The sequence below is a fragment of the Papaver somniferum genome, unplaced genomic scaffold, assembly GCF_003573695.1.
Source record: "Papaver somniferum cultivar HN1 unplaced genomic scaffold, ASM357369v1 unplaced-scaffold_24, whole genome shotgun sequence".
In the NCBI taxonomy this organism is placed as follows: domain Eukaryota; kingdom Viridiplantae; phylum Streptophyta; class Magnoliopsida; order Ranunculales; family Papaveraceae; genus Papaver; species Papaver somniferum.
Genome location: NW_020634374.1, coordinates 4,544,420 through 4,567,627, shown reverse-complemented (window position 1 = coordinate 4,567,627; position 23,208 = coordinate 4,544,420). Strand labels below are relative to the sequence as shown.

Sequence of the window (23,208 nt, the reverse complement as noted above, 5' to 3'; positions counted from 1 at the left end):
ATACTCCATCGATTTTCACCCCATCAAAAAAGAATTCTCCCCCTTATGAAAAACGACTCTTTGTCTCCAAACCAACGGTTTATATAGGCGGGATTTGTGATGGAATTAAATCGGGACCCAAAAAAAAAACCGTCCCACCCAAACCTTAATAGTCCCCATATGCATGCACCTTCCGGTTTCCTTAAACGGCACAAGCTGGTACTCGTGCCCCTAACATGGGCCCTAGACCCGTGCTGTCCATTTCATCAGCTCCGCCACGTAAAAGTTCACAGTTGAGTAGGGATTAAGAATTCCAGTCCACAGACACATCCCGCGAGGGATATCCATGCAGCAAATTGTCAACACCAGTGTTTGCTATTTATTTATTTTTTATTTTATTTGTAATTTTCTATTCGAATAGAGTTCTTTTACAGAGGGCTCTTTAGTTGGAGGTAATTCAGTTGGCTGGTGTTGATGTTGATGATGGAGGTGATGAAGAAGAGAATTTAAAATAGCAAAACATAAAGCCCTGCAACCGCTCATGTAATTTCCAGAATCTATGATGGTGTGCAGCCTGGGAAATCGTTATTATTCTTCTTCCTGGTTGGGATGAGGAAACCTACCTGTTCTTGTACTCCACATAGAAACCTCAAGGACCACCGTCCTCTCTTTATTGGTGAATGCAGAATTCGCTGTAATCATCTCTCTAATCTAGTAAAGGGTTTTGAAGTGGCTTAAATTACTGAAACCAAAACGAGAGCAGTTTTTTTGAGTCATGCCAAATCAGTTAGTTTTTTTAGTCAGCTCAATCCATAATATCCCAGATTATGTTGCTTGATTTTACCAGTCTTACTCTGAGAAGTTCACTTGGTCCAAAAATAGGATCTCTGATGATGGGAAGAAGGTACCATCAATTTATAGAGAGTCTTCTAAACCAAAGCAAAGGGCTGATCCAGAATATTAAGGTAGATGTATGCAAGGTACATTTTCGAATCAGGTCTCCAATTCAATCTTGCCCTAGAAAAGTAACTGGACAGAAAGATTTGGATATTATAGAAAATGGTTAAGCAATCCTACCTAACTAACCTTAGAAAACTGAATCATAAAAAAGCAAATGAAGGGGACTAGGACGTACAGTACATGGTTTTCAAGCATCCTGAACCAGAAGAGTACAAACACACAAATCTATAATCAATGTCACTGAGCAATAATACTATGTCAACAAGATAAGGAACAACCATGATAACATTGCCATCTAGGACTCCAAGCAAGCAAGTATATGTGGGTTTGCCAAAGAAATCATAAGCATGCACCAGTAGACAGACTCCTATCAATCCCATTGAAAGAGTGTAAATTTGTGATAGTACCATTGTAGCTTGAAGAGATAAAATGCGTATATTATTTAACTACCTCATCACTTACTAAACATGAAAAATATAAGTTTTTCCGCCACTTGAATCTTTCGCGTCCAAAACATATAGTAGTACTGTGTCATTGTAGCAGCTTAACAGACGAAATAAAATGAGAAGAGAATTCACACCTCAGTTAAGAAATATTAAGCAACTTGATCGAATTTTTTCAACATATCGCAGTGTGGTGTCTCATAAGCAATACCCCAAGCACGCCGCTGCATCTCAACCCGACAATTCTGTTGGAGAACGGAAAAGTAATCTCTTTCAACTCGTTGTTCAACTGATCTTCTCTCTTGGCTATTAATCGGATAATCCTGCGCAAATTTAGTTGTCCTGACATAATAGTTGACACCCCTTTGAGTAGTGAATTGATGCTCATACTGGTAAGTCTTGGACAGCGAATAAATGGGTTCAAATGACGGAAGGAAATTCAACAACAATACTAGTAAAATTGGCAAAATCTGAATTAAGGCTCGAACATTAAAACCACCATTTGATCCTTGTTCAGCTGTTGCAGTTCTAACAGTTGGACCACCACCCATGTTAGTTGCAAATCTAAATCCTCCAAATTGAGTAGTCGTTCTCGGCATTCCACCACCAAAGAAGAAATTCCTGAAAATCTCTTCAGCATCAATATCAGCTTCATAGAAACCATTAAACCCATTATGATTATGATGCCCTCTCCTCGCAGCAGGTCTTTCATAAACAGCTTCATCAGATCCCATAACATCATACCTCTTCCGATTCTCTTCATCACTTAAACACTGAAACGCTTTCGACACAGATTTAAACGCTTCTTCTGCACCGGGAGCTTGATTCTTATCTGGGTGAACTTTCAATGACAACTTCCTATACGCCTTTCTAACATCTTCAACACTACAATTCTTTTCCACACCAAGAATCTCATAATAATCCTTTTGCAACTTTATCTTTCTAACCATACTCACCTGTTCTTCAGTATAATTCTTCGCCTTCGCAGTCGACGATGATCCATTAGCATTAACCCTCTGTTTCAAATTCTCCTTCCCCACTGAAGAAGAACCTGCTTGTCCATTAGTTTGTGAGAATGGTGAAAAAGGTGGAACTTTAGATTCTTTCTCTAAACTCGCTAATAAATCATCAACTGATAGATTTGGATCAAGTCTACGAGCTTTGTTAATGAATTTCAAAGCTCGGGTGCGATCACCAACCTCTAACGCAGCTTCTCCAATTTTCAAACATTTCACAGCCTCGTCTTTGTTTCCATCCATCACTTGAAACAAAATCTCAATACTCTAGGGATCGAATTGCAGTTTCTAAATTTACAAACCCTAGCAGAACTAGGGATTTTCAGTAGAATTCACAAAAATCATATACCTAACGAATCGACTTTGAATCGATTTTTCACATATATATATATATATATATATATGTATATAAACGAATCGAAAAATTAAAATCGGAAATTGAGCTTACAGTAGAATTGAGAATCCTTTCCGAATTGAGAATCCGTTATTGAATTGAGTTTCTCCACTGTGAAGATCTAAGAATTTCTAGGGTTTCATTTTTTTTCTTCTTCGAATGGTTTTCTGAGATTCCTATCCGGATTTGATTTGGTGTACTAATCAATATTTCGGGTCTTCAGTTTTTTTATAAGGAAGAATATTAGATTTGTCTGTCTGTATCCCTTTTTTGGTCGGGTGTTACAGCAAGATGTAAGACTATCTAACGGTTGAGAATCATGTCAATGACGACTTACGAGGTCTAATTGAATATTATATGCCGTTGATAATTGGAAGATTGTTATGGTTAATTTTGATTGAGATTTTCTTTTCTTGTTTGAAGCATACATATGAGATGAATGTTGTTAATGGCACTCATATGTCAGTGGAAGTGCACCTTAAGTCAAGCATATGACGGTTACAAGTGAACAAATGCATGATGTTTGAATCATGAGTTATAAGCAGCGAGGGCTAGCCCAGTTTGCCATGAGCTCGACTCTCATATTTGTGGTTGATGGACTGAGTTGACGTTCCATAATTTCGAGATCTTATAAAAGTTTCTCTCATATTTCAAGAAAAGAAATAATGCTAGTCGATTCAAGCTTCAAATCAAGGTCCACATTATGTCGATTAGGGGGATGAGTCTTATAGTTGTGAAGCTTCAGAGAACAAAGCGTGAGATGTTTCGTGTTTTTGCGTGAAATCATTTAGCACGTATAAGTTTAGTCGTTGGATCTCTAACAGTGAGGCAACCACTCAAAACAATCACCGTAGGTAGATGATCTGCGATAAAGTTCAGCTGAAAATTAAATATTTATTCACGAAACCATGAAACGTTTTAGTTTTTCTTCAAGCTTAGCCTCAAGCAAAACGGTATAACAAAAGTTGAAGTTGGACTTTCTTGCCACGTTGTCCATCTTGAATTTAAGTTTTTAATGACTATAGGACTCAGCCTAAGATAAATCAGTGACTATATATGTTTATACACTAATATTGTATCTGCAAATCATGTGTAGTGATTTAACGATATATCTCTCAAGGTTGTTATACGGGATTATCAAATTTCATGAGGTCACCAATGGATTGTTACCACTGCAGCATTCATGACATCTCTCACCTCTTAAAATGTCAAGGTAGATTTGATACCTTTGGCATATGCATATTAAAATTACTTGCGCAAATTAGGGTGTGCCAGGATTAATTAGGGACTATAAAATATATGCCTATCTAGGATAGAATGTTAAGGGGTGTCTAAAATATGTAAAATTACTTTACTACCCCTATCCTAATCCTAATTTAAAGTATCCGTCTTTGTGATGACCTAACCCTTCACCAATATTGTCTCCACTCAAACAATACAAGTATCCAACATTATAGGATTTTTAAGGGGCACCGCTGCGGTCATGCAGTAGCTTACCGGGAGGTCCCCATCCCTGGATTACTCCCGCCCGATCACGTTTAACTACAGGGTTTCGTACCAAATTTGGAGCCAATTTTGTTAAAAATGCGTCAGTGTCAGGAAAGGAAAAACCAGTACTTTCATTCGAAGAACCCTACCCGTCGAATCGGGGTATTACAATACCACCATCTTAATGACTCCGGGATATATTCAAGCACAGATCTGCGATATTCAATGCCCCTCCTGAGACAGGTGACCCATCGTCGGCTCTGATACCATTCGTAATGACCCGAACCTCCACAGATACTGTCCGCACTTAGCCACTGGCCCATTTTTTATCACAATTGGAATATAGGTTATTGTCATGCCCTTCTATAAGCAACGGTGTCTTTCTTTGCCTCAGATGAGACAAAAATTACCAACCGTACCCTCACTATTGGGATGGATAACCTCGAAGAGATTCGTTGGGTAGGGTTCGTCGGTTGGAATATATGTAATGGTTTGTCCTTTCCTAACACTGAGGCCTTTCAACACAATTGGCTCCAAAATTGGCAGAAATTTCTGCAGTTAAGCGTGCTCGGGCAGGTGTAATCTAGGGATGGATGGCCTCCCGGAAAGTTGTTTTTGGATGACCACAACGATGCCCGAAAAATACCCCACACTGTCGGATAACCATAGTGGCTAAGTGGGGACAGTATCGATGGACGATCGGGTCATTACAAATGGTGTCAGAGCCGATGACGGGTCACTGCCGAGGGTGGGAAGGTACGCTGGAAGGGGTTGGTCCAAGTGCTTGTTTCATGAGGGATGGGAAACGTTGGAGATCTGGGCTTGAATATATATCAGAGCCGAGAATGGCTCCAATTTAAGGTGGTGGTATTGTCATACCCCAATTCGGTAGGTAGGGTTCGCCGACGAAATATAGATAATGGTATGTCCTTTCCTAACGCCGAGGTATTTTCAGCATTATCGGCTCCAAAGTTGGAAGAAGGCTCTGCAGTTAAGTGTGCTCGGGTGGGAATACTCCAGGGATAGATGACCTCCCAGGAAGTTGTTGCTAGATGACCGCAGCGATGCCCATTAAAAACCCCTCACTGCCGGATAACCGTATTGGCTAAGTGGGAACAATATTGGTGGAGGATCGGGTCACTACACTCTTAGGTAATTATATATCGGAACACATAACTTTATTTTGCAAACTCAGAATTTCTGAAATCAAACACAGAGGTGAATACATAATCCAAAAATCGTAAAAATATTTAAATCATTTATTTCAAGAAGAAAAAAAATCAATTGTTGAAGAAGTAGAAGAAAAGGAACAAGAATTGATAGCCTAAACTCAATTCCATGAGAAAATGATGAAATTTAAATCATTCAACTAGGTTAAAATGGGATCACATGGACTAGCAGATAATCGAAAAAGTAAGTCTACTAAAGAATCATTTTGCTTCTTTATTTAGTTAAATGATTGAATTAATATATTTGAAATCTATGGATAACCAGTAGAACCTAGTTATAAATTTTGAGTCGTCATGGTATGAACTATAATGACTTTCATGTTCTGAAAAATCAGAAAACATCATGAAAATTTATCGTGGACGATGATTTTACACCATGACGATTGTTCATAGTGAAAAGCCTTTTGTATTTTTTTTAAGTAACGGCATGAGGCGTCATGGATGAAATTTATCAACCATGAGGACTGCATATTGCAAAAACCAACATTTTTGTATAAAATTTTTTAACAATCATCGAGCTATTGATATGTCGGCCATGACGATTGTTGTGTAAAATAACATCAATCGTCATAAACGCATAGCAGACCATCACGATTTCTGGAAAATATTTGTTCATTGTGATACACATGTTCATTATTGCAAATGATTTTCAAAAGTTCATGGTTAGTGCAATTCAGGTTCATGTGTTGTTGGTGAGAACTACAACAAAAAGTCGTGATTTATTGAGTTCAATTAGTGTGGTGTGCTTCTGCTGAAGGCATTATTGGTTAGTTTTGGAAGGATGTAGTTTAGCTGTTAGGTAATGGTGATCAGTTTCTTTATTTTTACACAAAATTCAATTTCTTTTGCATCCAAAAATGAATTTACCCTTTCTCCTCGTCCTCCTCGACTCACAATGAAAAAGACATGTTGTTCTTCCAATGAATATAATATAGAAACTACCTCTTTGACACTTGCGACATGTTTTTCTAAGTATCATAACTTTCTCAGTGCCACTTGATTCTTATAAACATTAGCGAAATATTCATTATCGAGATTCGATTCTAGTTCCTCCAATGCTCTTATGTGATTTGACATCGTCTTCTTTGCTTCACTTGATATTTTTTCTTCCTCTTGTAAGAAGCGTACGACTAGAAGGTTGACACAAGGGTATTGTGTTATTAGATTAGTAATGTAAGATAATGCTTCTTTATCATCTTTCTTTCCCTCCTATGAAAATAACTGTCACTCGAAGTTTCATAGACGTAAATAACTTTTGTGTAAGTGTGTTCCCAAAACCACGATGGATGTCGAAACACCTACGTACCGCGGACAATATTATTTAGTTGAAATGTCGATATAAATGGTTTCACATGCATATACTCAATATTTGTACCGTTGTTGTTAGTAGTACGTACATTATATATTGTCAAGGTTGTTGAGCATAGACGACAGGGAATTGTGTACCTTTATTATTACAGTTTACATGTCCGAATCTGTGGTGACAATGTTACTTTTGTCATGCTTAGTACCGTCACAAGGGTCGCAATATATGGTTGTCATCCATTCAAGTGGGATTTCTCGTACCATCTTGCGTTTTCTGGACCGTCTTAAAGAGATAAGTTTCAGATGATCTATCATATTAATAGATTGAGTTTTCTTCACTATATATACTTTGCTTTCTTCGGGTTGAGAAGGATTTTATTTTTCAGAGAGATGGTGCAGACATACACGTTGATGCTAATAGTAGCTTTACACAAATGAGAACATATGCATTGTGTTAATATCTTCACTTTTCCATTTATCAATTTGAGAAACATGGTAATCTTGTATTAACTTTGAAATCCACTTTTATTGGATAATGAATTCAATTCATTTATTTCATAGTTTTACTTCTAATTAAGAATGTAATTTTTTTAATAATCATACCTATTTGAAAAAAATCACGATGTTGTCATGGTCTAAACTATAGTCGTCATGTCGTTATTATTGCAAGCTAATGATTCTGATTAAACAAATTTTGCAACTATTATAGTCGTTAACCTGCAAAATATAACCATGACGACTACAGATCCGTCGTCATGATCCAATCTTGGTACCATGACGACACTTAACCCATCAAATCTCCAACTCTTTGGGTAGAAAATCTATTACAGTTGTGAATGTATTATTTTTAAATCATGTTGACTGTTTGTAAATTTTAAATCGTTATTGTTACAGTGAAAACAGTGACGACTTTTAAAGAACTACATAAAAAGTCGTCACAGTTACTAACACAACCATGCCGACTTTTTATAAAATGTTGGAGACTAAACATAGACGACATTGTATTTTCGATAACAACTATGCCAACAGTAGCTTAGTTTGATTAAGAGATTTTTAATTGAATTAAAAAAAAAATAATTATATAAAGAAAATTGTTTTAGCAAAATCATTCACTTTAGTCACCAATTTCTTGAAACACTAATGGTGGGTTTGGATGTAGAATTTTAAAAGTTGAATTTATGGGTCCAGGGAATTTGGTAGAATTACGTTTCCCTCTGTACGTTTGGTAGTCTGAATCCTTAGAATCACGTTTCCTACGGGATTCAGTTTTCCTGCAAATCCTCCATATGGAGTCCGACCCCTCCCCCCTAAGATTTGCTGGAAAACTTATCAAGGGATTTATCGACCCACTTTTTTTAACTCTAAATCCCATATATATGCAATTTTAAGATTTGCGGGTAATGCCAAATAGTAAAAGACTTTTAAAACAATAAATTTCTATAAATTCAAAGAATTTTAATTGTGTTACCAAACATACAAGGAATTTACATGAATCCCAGAATTTGTAATCCCATGGGATTATAAGTTCCTGGAAACGATGAATTCTGCAAACAAACCCACCATAAGTTACAAATTTTTTCAAATAATTCCTTTTATCAAATCCATAAGATAAACATATCAAAAAAAAAACATTGTAATTTATATAAGTTAGACTAACTATTTTTTTTCTTTTTGAAGCATGCATTTTATTAGATTAAACTAACTAATTTAATCTGACTATCAGACGTATTAATACTCATTAATTAAGGGCAGTTCAGCCATTACAAAATCAATATGTATAAGAGGTTTTCAAATCTACTTCAAATGACCATATTTTATTCTGTTTCCTAACCCTCAATTAATTTGGGTATATCCCAATCTCGCGAGTTTAAAATTCAGCAAATTATTATTTTTATTTTAGTCTCAAAAACAATAATATCTCTCACATTTTATAGAGGTTAAGGGTAAACAAAACGATTTTTGACATATTTATACTGACATTTTGATCTTCGAGTTAGATTTTTCAATAATAAAAAAAATTAAATATTAGAAGCGCTCTTTTAATTATTTAAGGAACAAGATAACCTAAAAAACTAAATTTTTACTTTTTAATTTGGAATTATCATCACAATAAACCCAAACAAAAATATTAAATTTTTTTTATTCAATCGCTAGAATTATAAATGCTTTTCAGGAGAAAAAGTACAACACATGACGATTGTGAAATCGTGGAGAACACTTGTAAGAGAAATCTAAAAACTTCTGCCATGTAAACATGTTTCTCCCGTCGGGTATTAAATAGCGTTGACGACGATCTTCATGCCACCGACAGCACAGTCCCCTGGAACGATGCTAGCGAAGTAACTTATTCCAGACTCTAGTATTATTTCATCGGTTCCGCTCGTATGAACCGGTTTATACTCATCCAAATTCGTGCAATTTTGATACGCACTTCTTGGGATTTTCACAACAGTGTGCCTCGGTGGATCATAATAGAACACTGAAAACCCATGGTAACAAAGTTATATTAACCAAGATAGCAATGACAGTAAGCCTAATAACAAAAGAAACAATGAAGTTTTGTTAATCCAAAAAATTTACTAGTGAACTTGAGTGGACTCGAATCATTTGAGCCTAAAATTGAAGTACTTACTAAGAGTATCTCCAAATTTAAAGGTCTTGCCTTCGGTCCATGAAATAGCTTCGTAAGTCCATCCTTTATCATCTCCAACCATATAAATATCTGCCTGAGAAACTCGAAATTGAAAGACGAAACTTACAAGTAATAACAAAGCAATGGCTTGGATGCCTATGTGTGCACTACTTTTTACCTCAGACATCTCAAAATGAAAACTGCAAATTGAAAAAACACCAACAAAAAAGTGAAAGAAAAAAATGCAAGAAAAAATCAAGAGTTGCTCCACTTATTAGGAAATGCTTGTTTATGATGAACATGAAGATAAATCTTATGTATTATATATTTATATAAGGGATGGTAGATAATAAATGCCTTAAATTTGTAACGTCATAATATAGAGAATAAACTTTATTTTATTTTACATCAAAGAATAAATCATATGATATTGTAGTAATTACCCAATGGCACATTTGTAAATTGAGTCATTGACCCGGTCATACTCTTGTTACACACACTACCTTAATAAATACATAAACAAGAGTTAACGGGCAATATTCTTTAAGAGGTTTCTTGTAAGAAAATTCACTGGCATGTCATGATTTCTAACAGTAGCAAGAGAACATGAATGAGAGAGATTGAAGTAAGATAAATAAATGAGCTTCTTCTTCTTCTGTTTTTCTTTGGAAAGTGATTTTATGTGCAAAACTGAGTCTCATAATTTAAAAGAAAAAGAAATCTTAAATTATCCAGACACATACGCAACTACAAAAGCTTATATGTCATTAGTAATCTAGTAATCCTTCTCTAATAGATCTTACAACATAGACAATAATAAAAGAACCCTTCGTTGAATCCATCAAATCTATTCTCCATAAACTTTTTGGAAAAATGCAAAAAAAAAAAAAAAAAATCTACAGTCCACTAGTATGATACCATTCATCATAAGACTGTACATCTATATTTTATTCTCATAAATCCATCAGGTCAGAAATCATAGAAAACTCTTTGTGAAGATATCATTTTCGCTTAATATGACATGATTTTATTGATTCTAACAACTCAAAGAATTTCAAAGAATTATAACCTTTTAGTTGACAACTAAGTATAAAAAGCAAAATTAAATAAAAAATTGCATCTAATTACAGAACCAATAGTTAGGCATGTCAGCTATTTCAATTCGCGCCAGAGAAACAGGTCTACCCATGTTCACACTTCTGTCTCCAGCACAAAGCCTTAACCTTATTTTTCAAAAGAATCTGCGGAAATATTAGCCACCTTAAAGCAAGGCTTAAACAGGATTTCCTAATGCGGCACTATCACAACAACAAGAAGATTATATCTAGTTTGAGGAGTACACCACTGACTTTATTTTAACTTTGCATCTTTTCACTTTTTTGTACCAATTTTGAAGACGTTTAAGATCTACAAATCATAATTTTGATTCCACATTGCTCCCTTCATTCTACACCCATATTCAAATATTAATATCGGAACTACTACTTTGAACTTACTCACTCTAGGCATTAAACCTTATTTTGTTTCTCATAAACCAATATTTTCTCATAGTTGCACAAGCTGCAATTACCCAAGCTTTCTTAATTATAGCAGTTCTTGAAGATTAGAGGATGTTGTTTATGGAAGGAAAAGTTGCATGTGAAAATCAAGGGTTGCTTTACCTAACTGGATGCTTGTTTATGATGAACATGTAGAGAAATCTTATATATATTTATATAAAACATGGTAGATATTAAACGCCTTAAATTGGTAACATGTGCAGAGAATAAATTTTATATTACTATATCAGAAAAAAATAATATTATATCACATTGCATTAATTACCCAATTGCACCTGGATTTAGTCATTGACCCACCTTTTCATAAACTATAAACACACCTTGTGTAATCTTATAAAAACAATAACATCCAAAAGATTACTCTAACAGATGTTAACTTGGTAAATATTTTTAGTTCGATATCAAAACTACTATAGGATAAACTACCAAATGGATTAACGTACTAGTGGCCGTTACAACCTAGACATAACGGCCCAGCAGTCGTTACAAACTTTTATGTTACAAATGGTCTTTACAACCTAGACGTAACAAGGAGGAGCCGTTACGAAATTTTTTCCAGATTCGTAACAGGGGGAAACTGTTACGAATAGTAACAGGCTAATTTTTTACGTGTGCCAGTCACACGCTTGGTGACACTAGAGCCAGTAACAGATATTATAGCACGTGTGCCATTCAGCCGTGTGCCCCCTTTTTCCACCCAAGTTCACTAAGCTAGAGTATTATTCCTCCCCTGAATAGATAAGCTCGTGAAGAGATAAGGGTTTCATCGAGTACACTCATTATATTCTTTTCACTTTCTCTTTCTCTCTTCGTTTCTCATCTCGTTGCCTCCGCAGAAGATACCAGAAATTTATCAAAGAGATTTTTCGATCTGTTATTTCAATCGTAAGTTTCAAATCAGTTAGTATTCAAATTTCTCGATCTGTTATTTCAATAGTAAGTTTTTTTTTGTTTTTTTTTTATTCATTCAATCATCGTCTGTTTTTTTTCATTGGGGTTTTTAGTTTTGGGGTTTTTCCATCTGATAAATCTATTGTGATTTCTATTTCTGATTTCGTTTTAGGTTTATTTTTATCTGATATAAATCTGATACGATTTCTTTCTCTTATTTCAGGGTTTTATCTGTGGAAGAGCTGAAGAACTTTGAAGGTATTTGTTTTATCATCTGTTAAATCAAGTTTTAGGATTTGAAGGATATATACTAACTGATATAATCAACTCTTAAGATTAGGGTGTTTTATTTGTTTGTTTTTATAAACTAGCATGTTTAGATTTTTGATTTGTTGAAATTACATTGGTGATACAGTAGTTTAATGGTTGTCGAAATGACCTAGTTTTTCCAGTGAGAAGTACTAAATGTCCATCTGTAGAAACTAAACATATACTTGGTTTGTAATGTAAGGATACCGAAGCAACAATTTTTACTTATTCGACGATTTTGTATTCGCTTTATCTGCAAATATACCATCATTCAAAAATTGTGCTGTGAATTTTCAATCATGATGTTTGTTTATTTACTTCAACAATTATTCCTTGATTTGTTTGTGAGCTTTGGCTGATTTGATAATCTATAAGATGAGCATTTAAATTCCCTGAAATCATATGTTATCCAAGGAATAATTGTTGATGTAAAGTCTAAAACAAGGTAAGGTAGGAATTTTGGCACATACATGAAAGTCTATCGAAATCGAGAAGTTCCAATGAAAAGAAACTATGAGAAGACTTTACGGATAGAGACTAGATGGCATCTGAAGAGACACAAAACATAAAATGAGGATACAAATTTAGTAGACATAAAATAGCTTGCATAGCAGCATAAACCATTAATTTTACATCAACAAATACAACTATTGTATCATGACCAATATTTCCATGCCCTGTTAGTATATATATATATATATGTTGAACCTGCCTAACTATGCATGCCTTCCATTAATGAAATGGATTTCAAGGTAGTGTTTCTCACGCCAGTACTGGTGCAGAGTGTATAAATCCAGCTCGTTATAGTTGGTAATTTGAACTCTTACTTTTTATATGAAATGGACGAATAGTTTGTTTGCCATTGTTGATGGATTGTTAGTTGCTTATTTAACCATTTTAAAATATTCAACAAGGTGATCATAGACTTATGACCCTTTGTGCTGGGATGAGATGGTATTGCTTTGTTTTATCTTGTTTTGGGGTTAGTGTTAATAAGTAATGACATGGGTGTATGCAGCTGCTAACTAATTAGTTTGGTTACTTAAATTAATAATAGTGTTGTGTGGTGGTCAGTAATATTTATTAAGGTCAGATGGTAGTGGATAAAGGATGCATGTTTAGGATCAAGGTTTTACATCCTTACTCCCTTTTTATGTTTATCATTGTGTGACTTGCCAAGAATGAGGTCCACCAACAATTTAACTCCAAGAACTTGTGTGATGTGGACGGTTATCAGAAAATGTAATGTATATGCTAGATATCTAAAGTTCCTCATGGTTCAATAGTGTATATAAGCTTGCAAAATATCTTGGTTAAACTAAACAGTTATTGTTGTTTCTACTATTCTTGAATACCTATTTTATTACATAATCCTATTACTATTGGTACCATTTTAATTTATTGAGATTTCGGTAGGCTCATCTCTTGCAAGTGGTCCTCAAAGTAATACATCTATTTTACATATTGTCATTTGCATATCGTGTTTTGGTATGCCACACAACCCAGTTTATGAACTGAAATTTATTTGCTACTTCTGGGGGATTGAAAGTTTTCCATGTGGTTTTCATAAATCTTAATACGGTATAGTTATTAGTTTATCTGGTGATGATACTAATTCGGCGGAATAAGCAGAGATACTTTTGTTACTTGTTTCATCCAATTGACTTATCCAGCTCACATATATATAATTTTTTTCGTGTCTAAGAGTCAAGCAGGATGAGGGTTTGGAATCATCATCCATTTTTTTGCATACTACATGGACGCAGTTGCTTTTCCTGAATTTGACATGTTAAGATCAATAAATATCTGTATTGAATTACACCCCTATAAAATAATAATGATAATCTTGGCACTTGACCAGTTTTTGTTACTGTGATATTTGTAGTCATACACTTTGACTTGTTAGAATGATGTATTTGGACATTATAGCCTATATTTGTTAGGATTGCAATAATCCCGATTTATGAACTAAATTTGAATTCATTTTCTAGTTGTTGATATATATAATTAAATTACATTCCAGAACTAATTGTTAGGTGAAAAAGTATATATAATTAACTTACTTGAATAAGATTTACTTTTTCGGTGCATTTTGGGTGCAAAAGTATTTTGATAAATGTGAATCTGATATTTTGATTTCATGTTAGGGTTTGAAAGACTGAAGAACTTTGAAAAACTCCAAAGAGCTGAAGTTGAAGGTATAAGAATTGATTTGTTTAATTTCAATTAGTATGAATTGATTTTTTTTACTTTTATTTTTAGGTTTTCAATTAGTATGAATTGATTTGTTTAATTTCAGTTTTAGGGTTTCAATTAGTATGAATTAATTTTTATTTATAGCATGTTAAGATTATGGTGTTTTGTGTAAACTAGCATGTGAAGTTATTCGGCCAGGGCTTCGACAACCCTATCACTAGGACTACGTACATTGTTTGAACATAATCGTCTGTTTTTGTCCATCTGTAGAAACATATTCACCTTCAAATATAACATCATTAAAAAAATGTGTTGTGAGTCAGTTAATTGAGACAATGTTACAAAACTTGCATACCATATGTATGAACTCTGTTTTCTTTGTAATATGTTTTCTATGAACTACTTGTAGCTCATCCTCTCCTTGTTGAGAGGATGTTTCTGTCGTTTTCATGAGGGCTTCGGAAAACCCACCACTAGGACTAAGTACTTGGTTTGATCCTATAAAGTCTATTTTGAAGGGTAATATGTTATCTGATGAGAACAAGAAATGGATGAAGTGTGACCGTAAGTCTGGTGAATACATACAAGGTGTGAGGTCATTTATACAGTTTTCCAAGAATAATGGTGGTGGGAGGGTTTTATTTTCATGTCCTTGTCGAAATTGTATGAATGGTAAAGGTTCAGTTTCACTTAGTGAGATATCATTGCATTTGCTCAAATATGGTATTTGTTTTACGTATACAACATGGTGTCATCATGGTGAAAGTTCAGTAGAAGCACGGTCAAGACATAGGGATAATACTACAGTAGGTATGGATGAGAATGTTACAGTAGGTGTGGATGTGGATGGGAATGTTACATCTGTTATGGATATGGATGTGAATGTCACAGCAGGAGTTGATGTGGATGAGAATGTTACAGTAAGTGTGGATGTGGATGTGGATGAGAATGTTACAACAAATGTGGATGTGGATGAGAATGTTGGGACCAAGGGGTGTTGTAAGAAAAAGTTATCAGCGGCCGAGCGAGCAAGAGTACCATTGTATCCTTCGTGTCCTAAAGGAAAGTCGGCGTTGTATGTAGCGATAATGGTGAACAACATAAAGACTCAGTATGCGATTTCAGATAATGGTATGACTGCAATGTTAGAATTGATGAAAGAGTTGCTTCCCAAAGAAAACACCCTTCCAAGTAAGTTTCCAGATGTCAAGAAGATAATTCAAGAGTTGGGGATGGATTATGTAACCTACGATGCTTGCGTGAATGATTGTATACTCTATTGGAAGGATAAGAGTTCATTGCTGAAGTGCCCTGTATGTCAAGAACCGCGGTATGTAAGAGTTTTCAATGATGAGAGAAAACTTACCCAAGTTGCGCAGAAGACGTTGAGACACTTTCCAATAATTGCAAGGCTGAAAAGATTTTATAGTATACCATGGATAACAGAGGCGATGCTTTGGCATTTTAGAGCACATAAATATATCAATGTAATGCGTCATCCCGTTGATTCTTCAACTTGGCATTGTGCGGATAGTTTTTGTCCAGAGTTTGCTAAGGAAACACGGAATGTTACTCTTGGTATAGCAACTGACGGCTTCAACCCCAATGGATGCTTTGGTCTTAATTACAGCTGTTGGCCGGTAATTCTCTGTCCGTATAATCTTCCTCATTCGATGTGTATGAAGAGGGAGTTTTCTATGTTATGTTTGTTGATATCAGTCCCGAGAGCACCAGGTAAAGATATCGATGTTTACTTACAACCATTGATTGAAGAGTTGAAAGAGTTATGGAATGATGGTGCTATGACTTTCGACAGCTTCACCCGTTCTGAATTTCTGATGAGAGCTAGGTTGTTATGGGAAATTCATGATTTTCCAGCATTAGGGACTCTTTATGGATGTGTAACTCATGGGTATTTTGCTTGTCCAAGTTGTGGAGAAGAAACAGATGCTGAGTGGCTGCCCTATAGTAAGAAGTTGTGTTCTATGAGACATCGAAGATGGCTTCCAACGAAACACAAGTTTTGAGATGATAAAACAAACTTCAGTGGAGGAGTTGAGCATGGTAAAGCTCCATGGCCACTAACAGGATTGCAAGTTCAAGAGATGGTAGCTAATTTGAAAAGTAAACAGGGTAAAGGAAAACCACCATCAAAGAAACGTAAAATAGGGACTGAAGGGTATGCTGATGAAGAAATTTCCGATCACTCTTTATTTTCTCGAAGGTATATTCTTTATGATTTGCCGTATTGGGGAGCGAACACAGTTCGTCACTGTACAGATGTGATGCATACCGAGAAGAATATAACTGAGCACATTGTTAATACTGTATTGGGAAATAGCAGGTCAAAAGATGGTCTTAATGCACGTAAAGATATGGAAGCTATGGGGATTAAAAAGCGGTTATAGTTGAAAGAGGATGACAACACAGGCAAGACAACAATGGAAGATGGGTCTTTTGCCTTAACAAAGGATGAAAAAGTTGCTTTCTGTACAGTTTTGTAGAATTTAAGGGCGCCTTCAAATTTCTGTTCCAATCTTCGCAACAACGTTGGTATAAATCCACCAGAGTTGAAGAATTTAAAGTCTCATGATTACCATGTTATGATGCAGTCTTTGTTTCCACTGCTTGTTCATATTGCAACTTCATTTCCTAAAGATCTGCGAGTTGCTCTTCTCCGGATTAGTTTATTTTTCAATAACTTATGTGCGAAGGTTATTAACAGAGAGCATCTTTTACAAGCTAAAGCTAGTTTGGTGGAGGCGATGTGTGTTCTATAAAAATACTTTCCTCCATCCTTCTTTGTCATTAGTATCCACCTGATGATTCATCTGGCAGATGAAGCTTTAATCTGCGGTCCGGTCAGATTTAGGTGGATGTACCCCTTTGAGAGGTAAATTTCCCACTTGACTATTTCCCCTGTTTAGCAATTTTGTTTATTGTGCTGTCATGATTAATTTCTTTTATGCTAGAGGATGACTTTATTTCGTGAATATACTATTTGCAAATCTGTAATGTCCTTATTAGAAATTGCTAGTGTTGTAATTATTTATTGGAACTCAGTTGTTAAATGCATGATTGGACTAACACAGTAGTATAAAAATCCAATGGTAACCATAAAAAGGAGTGGAACTGTTAGTTCTCATTATTGAAAGGTTGTGTCTTTTAACATCTTACTATGTGTGTTATGCTAGTTCTCATTAATTTCTTTTGACAACTTAGTATAAGAATCATGCTTGATAAGGCCTTGACAGCTTCTACAATTTACTATTCTTTGTAGGTTAATGAAAGGCTTTAAAGGGTTGGTGCGCAATAAAAGGTACATTGAGGGATGCATTGCGAGAGGGTATTCGTTGCGAGAAGCTAGATTATTTCTTATGGATGGCATGTCAGATGATGGTGATGGTACTCATAAACATACTCGACGGGCTTTTTTAGATAATGACTATGAGTTTGCAGATGAGGTGCCTCTAAGTACTGGAAAGAGTATGACTTTAACTCAAGTACAATTCGAACAATGCCGCAGCTGGATCCTATCTAAGTATTTTGAGATAGATGACTGGCGAAGGTAAACATTACTGCTTCAATGTGAATTTTAAATTGTTGTGTAGTATGCTAGAGTTATACTATTTGTTTGTTCTTTGAAGTATCAATGTCTATGTATTTGGTTTTATTTGAGATATCAGTTTCATTGATGCATTAAGATGTTTTCATTATTTGATACTATTTTTATGTGGTTGCAGTAAGTATGATTCCTATGTTAGCGGCGACACGCCTAATGGTCAGCTGACCTAAAAGAGTTTTCATGTATGGTTGCGCGACGAGGTAACATGATATCTTAAATCTTTCATCCCAACTTGTTATGTTTTTGGTTGTGATACTAACTCCAACATGCACTTTTATAGTTGATAGAAGCCAAAGAGACTGATTCAACACTTTGGAGACTCGTGCAAGGAACCCTCTTCAAGGCACGATCCTACAGGAAATACCAAGTAAATGGCTTTACTTTTAGCACACTAGGTTGTGAGGCGAAGAATGTATCGCAAAACAGTGATGTATCAATGAAAGCTTTTACAAGACTGAAAGTGAAGTCGGCCGAGGAAGCAGAAATAACTTATTACAGAGTTATTAAAGAGATTATCGTCTTGAATTACATGGAGTTTGAAGAAACTGTTTTCTGTTGTGATTGAGTTAGTGTTGGAGATAAGAATGCGTGTAAGGTTGATGCAGTTTCAAAGGTTATAAAGGTCAACTTATCCAAGATGAAAAGCAAAGTTGGAGTGTCCGATGAGCCGTTTATCCTTGCATCTGAAGCGACTCAAGTGTTCTACTCGAAGGATCTTACAAATGAGGGATGGTCCGTGGTGTTGCACTCACATCAGGGGTTAACTTGTTCAGTAGATAAATTTGAAGTTCCTACAGCTTATCAATCAGTTCTTACTGTCAATGAGAATTTCAAGAAGTTGCTTTCAATTGGTTCTATTTGAAATGAAACTGATACCACCTTTGCAATGTGTTGCGCTTCACGAATATATATAAAAAGAACGTCTACCTTTGTTTTTCTCTTGTTTTGCTTTTGTTTTGTTTTATTTGATCGCTTATTATTTGAGAGGTGTTATTTGTTTTATTCGCTTGTTCTGTGATATGTTTTCTCTTGTGCAATATTTTCTTTCATGATGTTTATTTTTTTTCCAGGATATGGCAGCAGTAGTCGTCAATGAGTATGGACAACCAGTTTCCAGGAACTGCACGACAGTTGGTCACCGGAAGGGCTCATTAGTTCGTAGACATTTGCCTGTTTCATACAAAAATTGGAAGCTTGTGACTCAGAAGCATAAGGATGATGTTTGGAATACCCTTAAGGTACAAAACTTACCTTAATGAGGGTTGTATCCTCAGTTGTTGTTCACTCCTTTAACTTCTTTTATAGTGGTTGTATCCTCAGTAAGCCATTAATGAGATCTGACTTTACAGGACAAATTTAATATCCCTGAAACATCGAAGGATATTGTTCAGAAGTCCATGGCTGGTCCATGGAGGAGATTTAAAACTGAGTTACGTACCGATCATTATGATTTGTACCCTACTCATGAAGAAAGGATTCTACATGTTCCACCAACTGTAAGAGAAGAGAATTGGATAAAATTTTATGAGAATGAAAAAGAAGAAAAGGCAGCGCAAAGTAGAATTGACCATAAGCGGAAAAGACAACAATATGGCTACACACATTGTTCCGGTCGCAAACCTCATTGTTTGGTCAGAGCTGAATTGGTACGTAACTTTTCTCGATATCTTCTACATTCACAATTTTCCCCATATCTGTTGTATTTCAATAATGCCTCAAACTCTGATATATTCACAACTTGTCTCGATCTCTGTAAATGTAGGAGGCCGAGAATCATGATGTAGAGGTCAGTCCTGAGGATTGGTGTGGCTTAAAGCTCATACACAAGAGAGTGGTTCAATCTTACCTAGCTCCCAGCCATATGTTGTGAGTCAGTTCACTTTTCAGTTATTTCAAGTCTTCTCATTATTTTTAGTTAAACATATTATAATTTTCTCGATTGTTATGCTTGGCACAACAGAATAAGATGAAGAAGGCGCAAGAAGAGATCAAAGAAAAACTGGATGCAGGTCTTCCGGTAGAGGAACTTTGTGCACTTGTTGCGGCTTTTAGAAAGGATACTAGAGGACGGGCTCGTTCTCTTGGTCTTGTATCTCGTACACAAGTCCAACTTTCTACTCCTGCGCATCACAAGGTCAATGAGTTGAAATAGAAGGAGGGTGGTGTTACTCAAATGGTGGAAGAACTAGGTTGCAAGGTGGGGGTTCTAATCTAAGGACTTGGAAAATTATGCCACATAGTTAAAGATATCCAATCTGCAATGCCAGCATCAGTTGGATCAAACTTGGCCAGCACCTCAAAAGCTCCATCTCCACAGGGTGTTTCTGCTTCACCTCTATCATCTCCACAGGGTGTTTCTGCTTCACCTCTATCATCTCCACAAGATGCGACGAGTTCACCAGCTGCATCAGGAGTACATGGCATGCCGCGTTGTTCATTACTGAACTTCGAGGGTCAAGTGGTTACAATTGGTAACTTCTGTACTGGTGGTTTATGAGAAATAATTCACGGAGATCCTGTACCCTTACATCTTTCCAAGGTGTGTATCAATACTATTTCCAAGCCAGATGCAATAACTGTGAGTGCCAACAAGTATGCAACGACCTTCAGAGACGTTGGAATTGGAGGATATGTGCTTCATCCAAAGATGTGCCTCTCAAGTTAAGACACACCATCTCTTTCTTTTTGATGTGTCAACCATTTTGAGCATCGCGTAGTATCTGCCTCAACTCATATGGTTCTTTTTGGTATTTTTATGCAGTTCAAACTTTTTTACGTATGCTCTTATGCAGTGGTGCATAACAAGTTTTTAGGCTTATTTTCCCTTCTTTTTTTTTCCAGTTCACACTTTTGTATGTATGCTGACTGATACGCATACTCTTATGCAGTTGTGCATAAGAATAGATTTACTTGAAGCAACTTCTGCAGTGCTGTATAACAAGTATTTAGGCTTATTTCCCCATTTTTTTTATTGCAGTTCACACTTTTCTATGTATGCTGACTCATACGCATACTCTTATGCAGCTGTGCATAAGAATAGCTTTACTTGAAGCAACTTTTTTTGTCCGATGTAACTTTTTCCTGAATTATGTGAACACAAACCGGCTTATGAATGGATATGCACTTTCAGTTCATCATTTATTTGTATATGTGTGGGTGGATTTTGTTCTGTTATATGTGAATGCACATGGGACTTCTCGCAAGGTCAGCCGAAGAAGCAGTAGCCAGCTGGGGAAATATCAATCCCTGGTAAGTACTTCACTTGGTTATATTTGTACTATAAAGTTTAAGAGGTGTGGTTTCTGACCTTCAATTTATACTTGGGAGGTATTACGCTGGTGGGAAGTGAACTACAGCTGGATTGGCATCAACTTGTGTACCTGCTAGAATACCAGGTAAGTACTTAACTTGTATATTTCTAGATTCCATGTTTCTTATGGGACTTTTGTTTGTTGCGCGTGCGAGAGAGCTTATGGACTTTGGTTTGTTTCAGGACCAATTTCAATGATGGCATGGATCAGTGGTTGCAGTTTCAGTTGAAGCTCTTGATGACTAAATCATGGGCTTGTTCTTATTACAAAACCACAGTAAGTATTTCTCATTGTTCTTCTCCCCAATTTATATTTTTTTGAAGTTTTGTCTGCTTTTAACATAGGTTGGTATATATGCTTAGGAAGTTTAAACTTAGCAGATACTTTTCATCTATAACTTTATGCATGGATTTCGAACTTGAAGTCTTAAAATTTGCAGCTGCAAGTTGGTTTAGCAGCTCTAGCTGTGAACATAGAAAATTTGCAGTAAGTTTCTATGTACAGTCTAAGTTATATAAATTTGTGAACATAGGAATTTCTATGAACTGATACTTATGGGAATTTGTATACATTCCCCTACTATTTTTGATACTTAGAAGAATTTAAGTTCTATTTTGTATGAATCCTTTGTATGAATCCATTTGAATGTGATAAGAATTGATTGAATGTACATGAATTTGATTGAAAAAAAATATTTTTGATTGTGAAGGATAAATGAAAGGTGTCTGCAGGTGGTTATTTTGAATTCCGATGTATTCCAGCCGAGAATGAGCTGCCGGTCAACCTTGACCTGGTCAAAATTGGTCATTGTTGACTGATTTTGACCAGGTCAAGGTTGACCGGCAGTAATTTTTTTACTGTTGCAAAAAATTCGTAACGACTTCAGCTTGTTACAACGTTCTGTTACTAAATAAATTCGTAACGGCTCTCGCATGTTAGGACGGTGCCACGTAGTAACGTCTCTTCGCTGTTACAAGAGCCGTTACAAAAAAAAATCTTAACGACAGCTGGGCCGTTACAAAAAAATTGTAGCACCCCTTTTCGTAACGGTCCGGAACAGTTACAACCCCGATTCGTAACGCTCAATAACCGTTTCGAATCGGAAAAAATGGTGTAGTATATGTACTTTAGTATAAAGATAAATAATTTCGGAAGTAAAGTAAACCATATTGACACACAAGATTTTGTTAACGAGAAAACTGCAAGGCAACAGGCCCCAGGACCTAGTCCAATTTTGATTACTCTCATAATTAAGCTTATAAGTGCATGATTTTAACGTCCATTCATACTTGTTTTAGCTATAAATCTTGCATATTGTCTTGTTATTACTCTTGTTTACCTTTATTTGTTTTTTGTTAGGTGAATCATCTTAAGAAAGGTGAAAATGGCTACAAAAGATCTAACAAGTGGATTTCTCTAAATATCCAAGTGACCAAATCAAAGAAAAGTGGAAGAAGTGCGACGAAATGGAATAAAAAATTCTCAAAAACATGAAAAGAGACAAACTCCAAGTTCAACTCATTCAAATACCGGAGTTCTTAATACCATTTTGAAGATAACGAAAATACGAACTGAATGGCGAAATAATGAAGTCATTTCGATTTCGAACTAAGAAGTTATGGGGAAATACAATCAAGACGGAAAAACGACGATCTACAACACAAGAATCGGCATGGATATTAGCAATACTGAGTTTAGCACTATTTCGGGCAGAGAAGGTGTATTTTTGACCCCAAGAGTCGGCATTGCTCATAGGAAATCCTTTATCCTGACTGAGACAAACTTTTTGGGTCCCTTTTGACGTATTTTGACTGCCAAATCAAGGGAACTTGGTCACGGATGAGTTCTAAGACTCATACTCGTGAATACTA

At 35.7% G+C, this 23,208-nt stretch overlaps 2 protein-coding genes across 2 annotated transcripts; one reads left to right on the top strand and one right to left on the bottom strand.

Moving 5' to 3' along the window:
* Positions 1-1,136: 1,136 nt before the first annotated feature.
* On the bottom strand, positions 1,137-3,013 carry LOC113341000 (chaperone protein dnaJ 49-like). The gene has a single exon (XM_026586042.1). The coding sequence runs from the start codon at positions 2,639-2,641 to the stop codon at positions 1,535-1,537; it is 1,107 nt and encodes a 368-aa protein (XP_026441827.1). The 5' UTR covers positions 2,642-3,013; the 3' UTR covers positions 1,137-1,534.
* An 11,837-nt stretch (positions 3,014-14,850) lies between these two features.
* On the top strand, positions 14,851-16,428 carry LOC113340948. The gene has a single exon (XM_026585996.1). The coding sequence runs from the start codon at positions 14,851-14,853 to the stop codon at positions 16,426-16,428; it is 1,578 nt and encodes a 525-aa protein (XP_026441781.1).
* Positions 16,429-23,208: the final 6,780 nt, after the last annotated feature.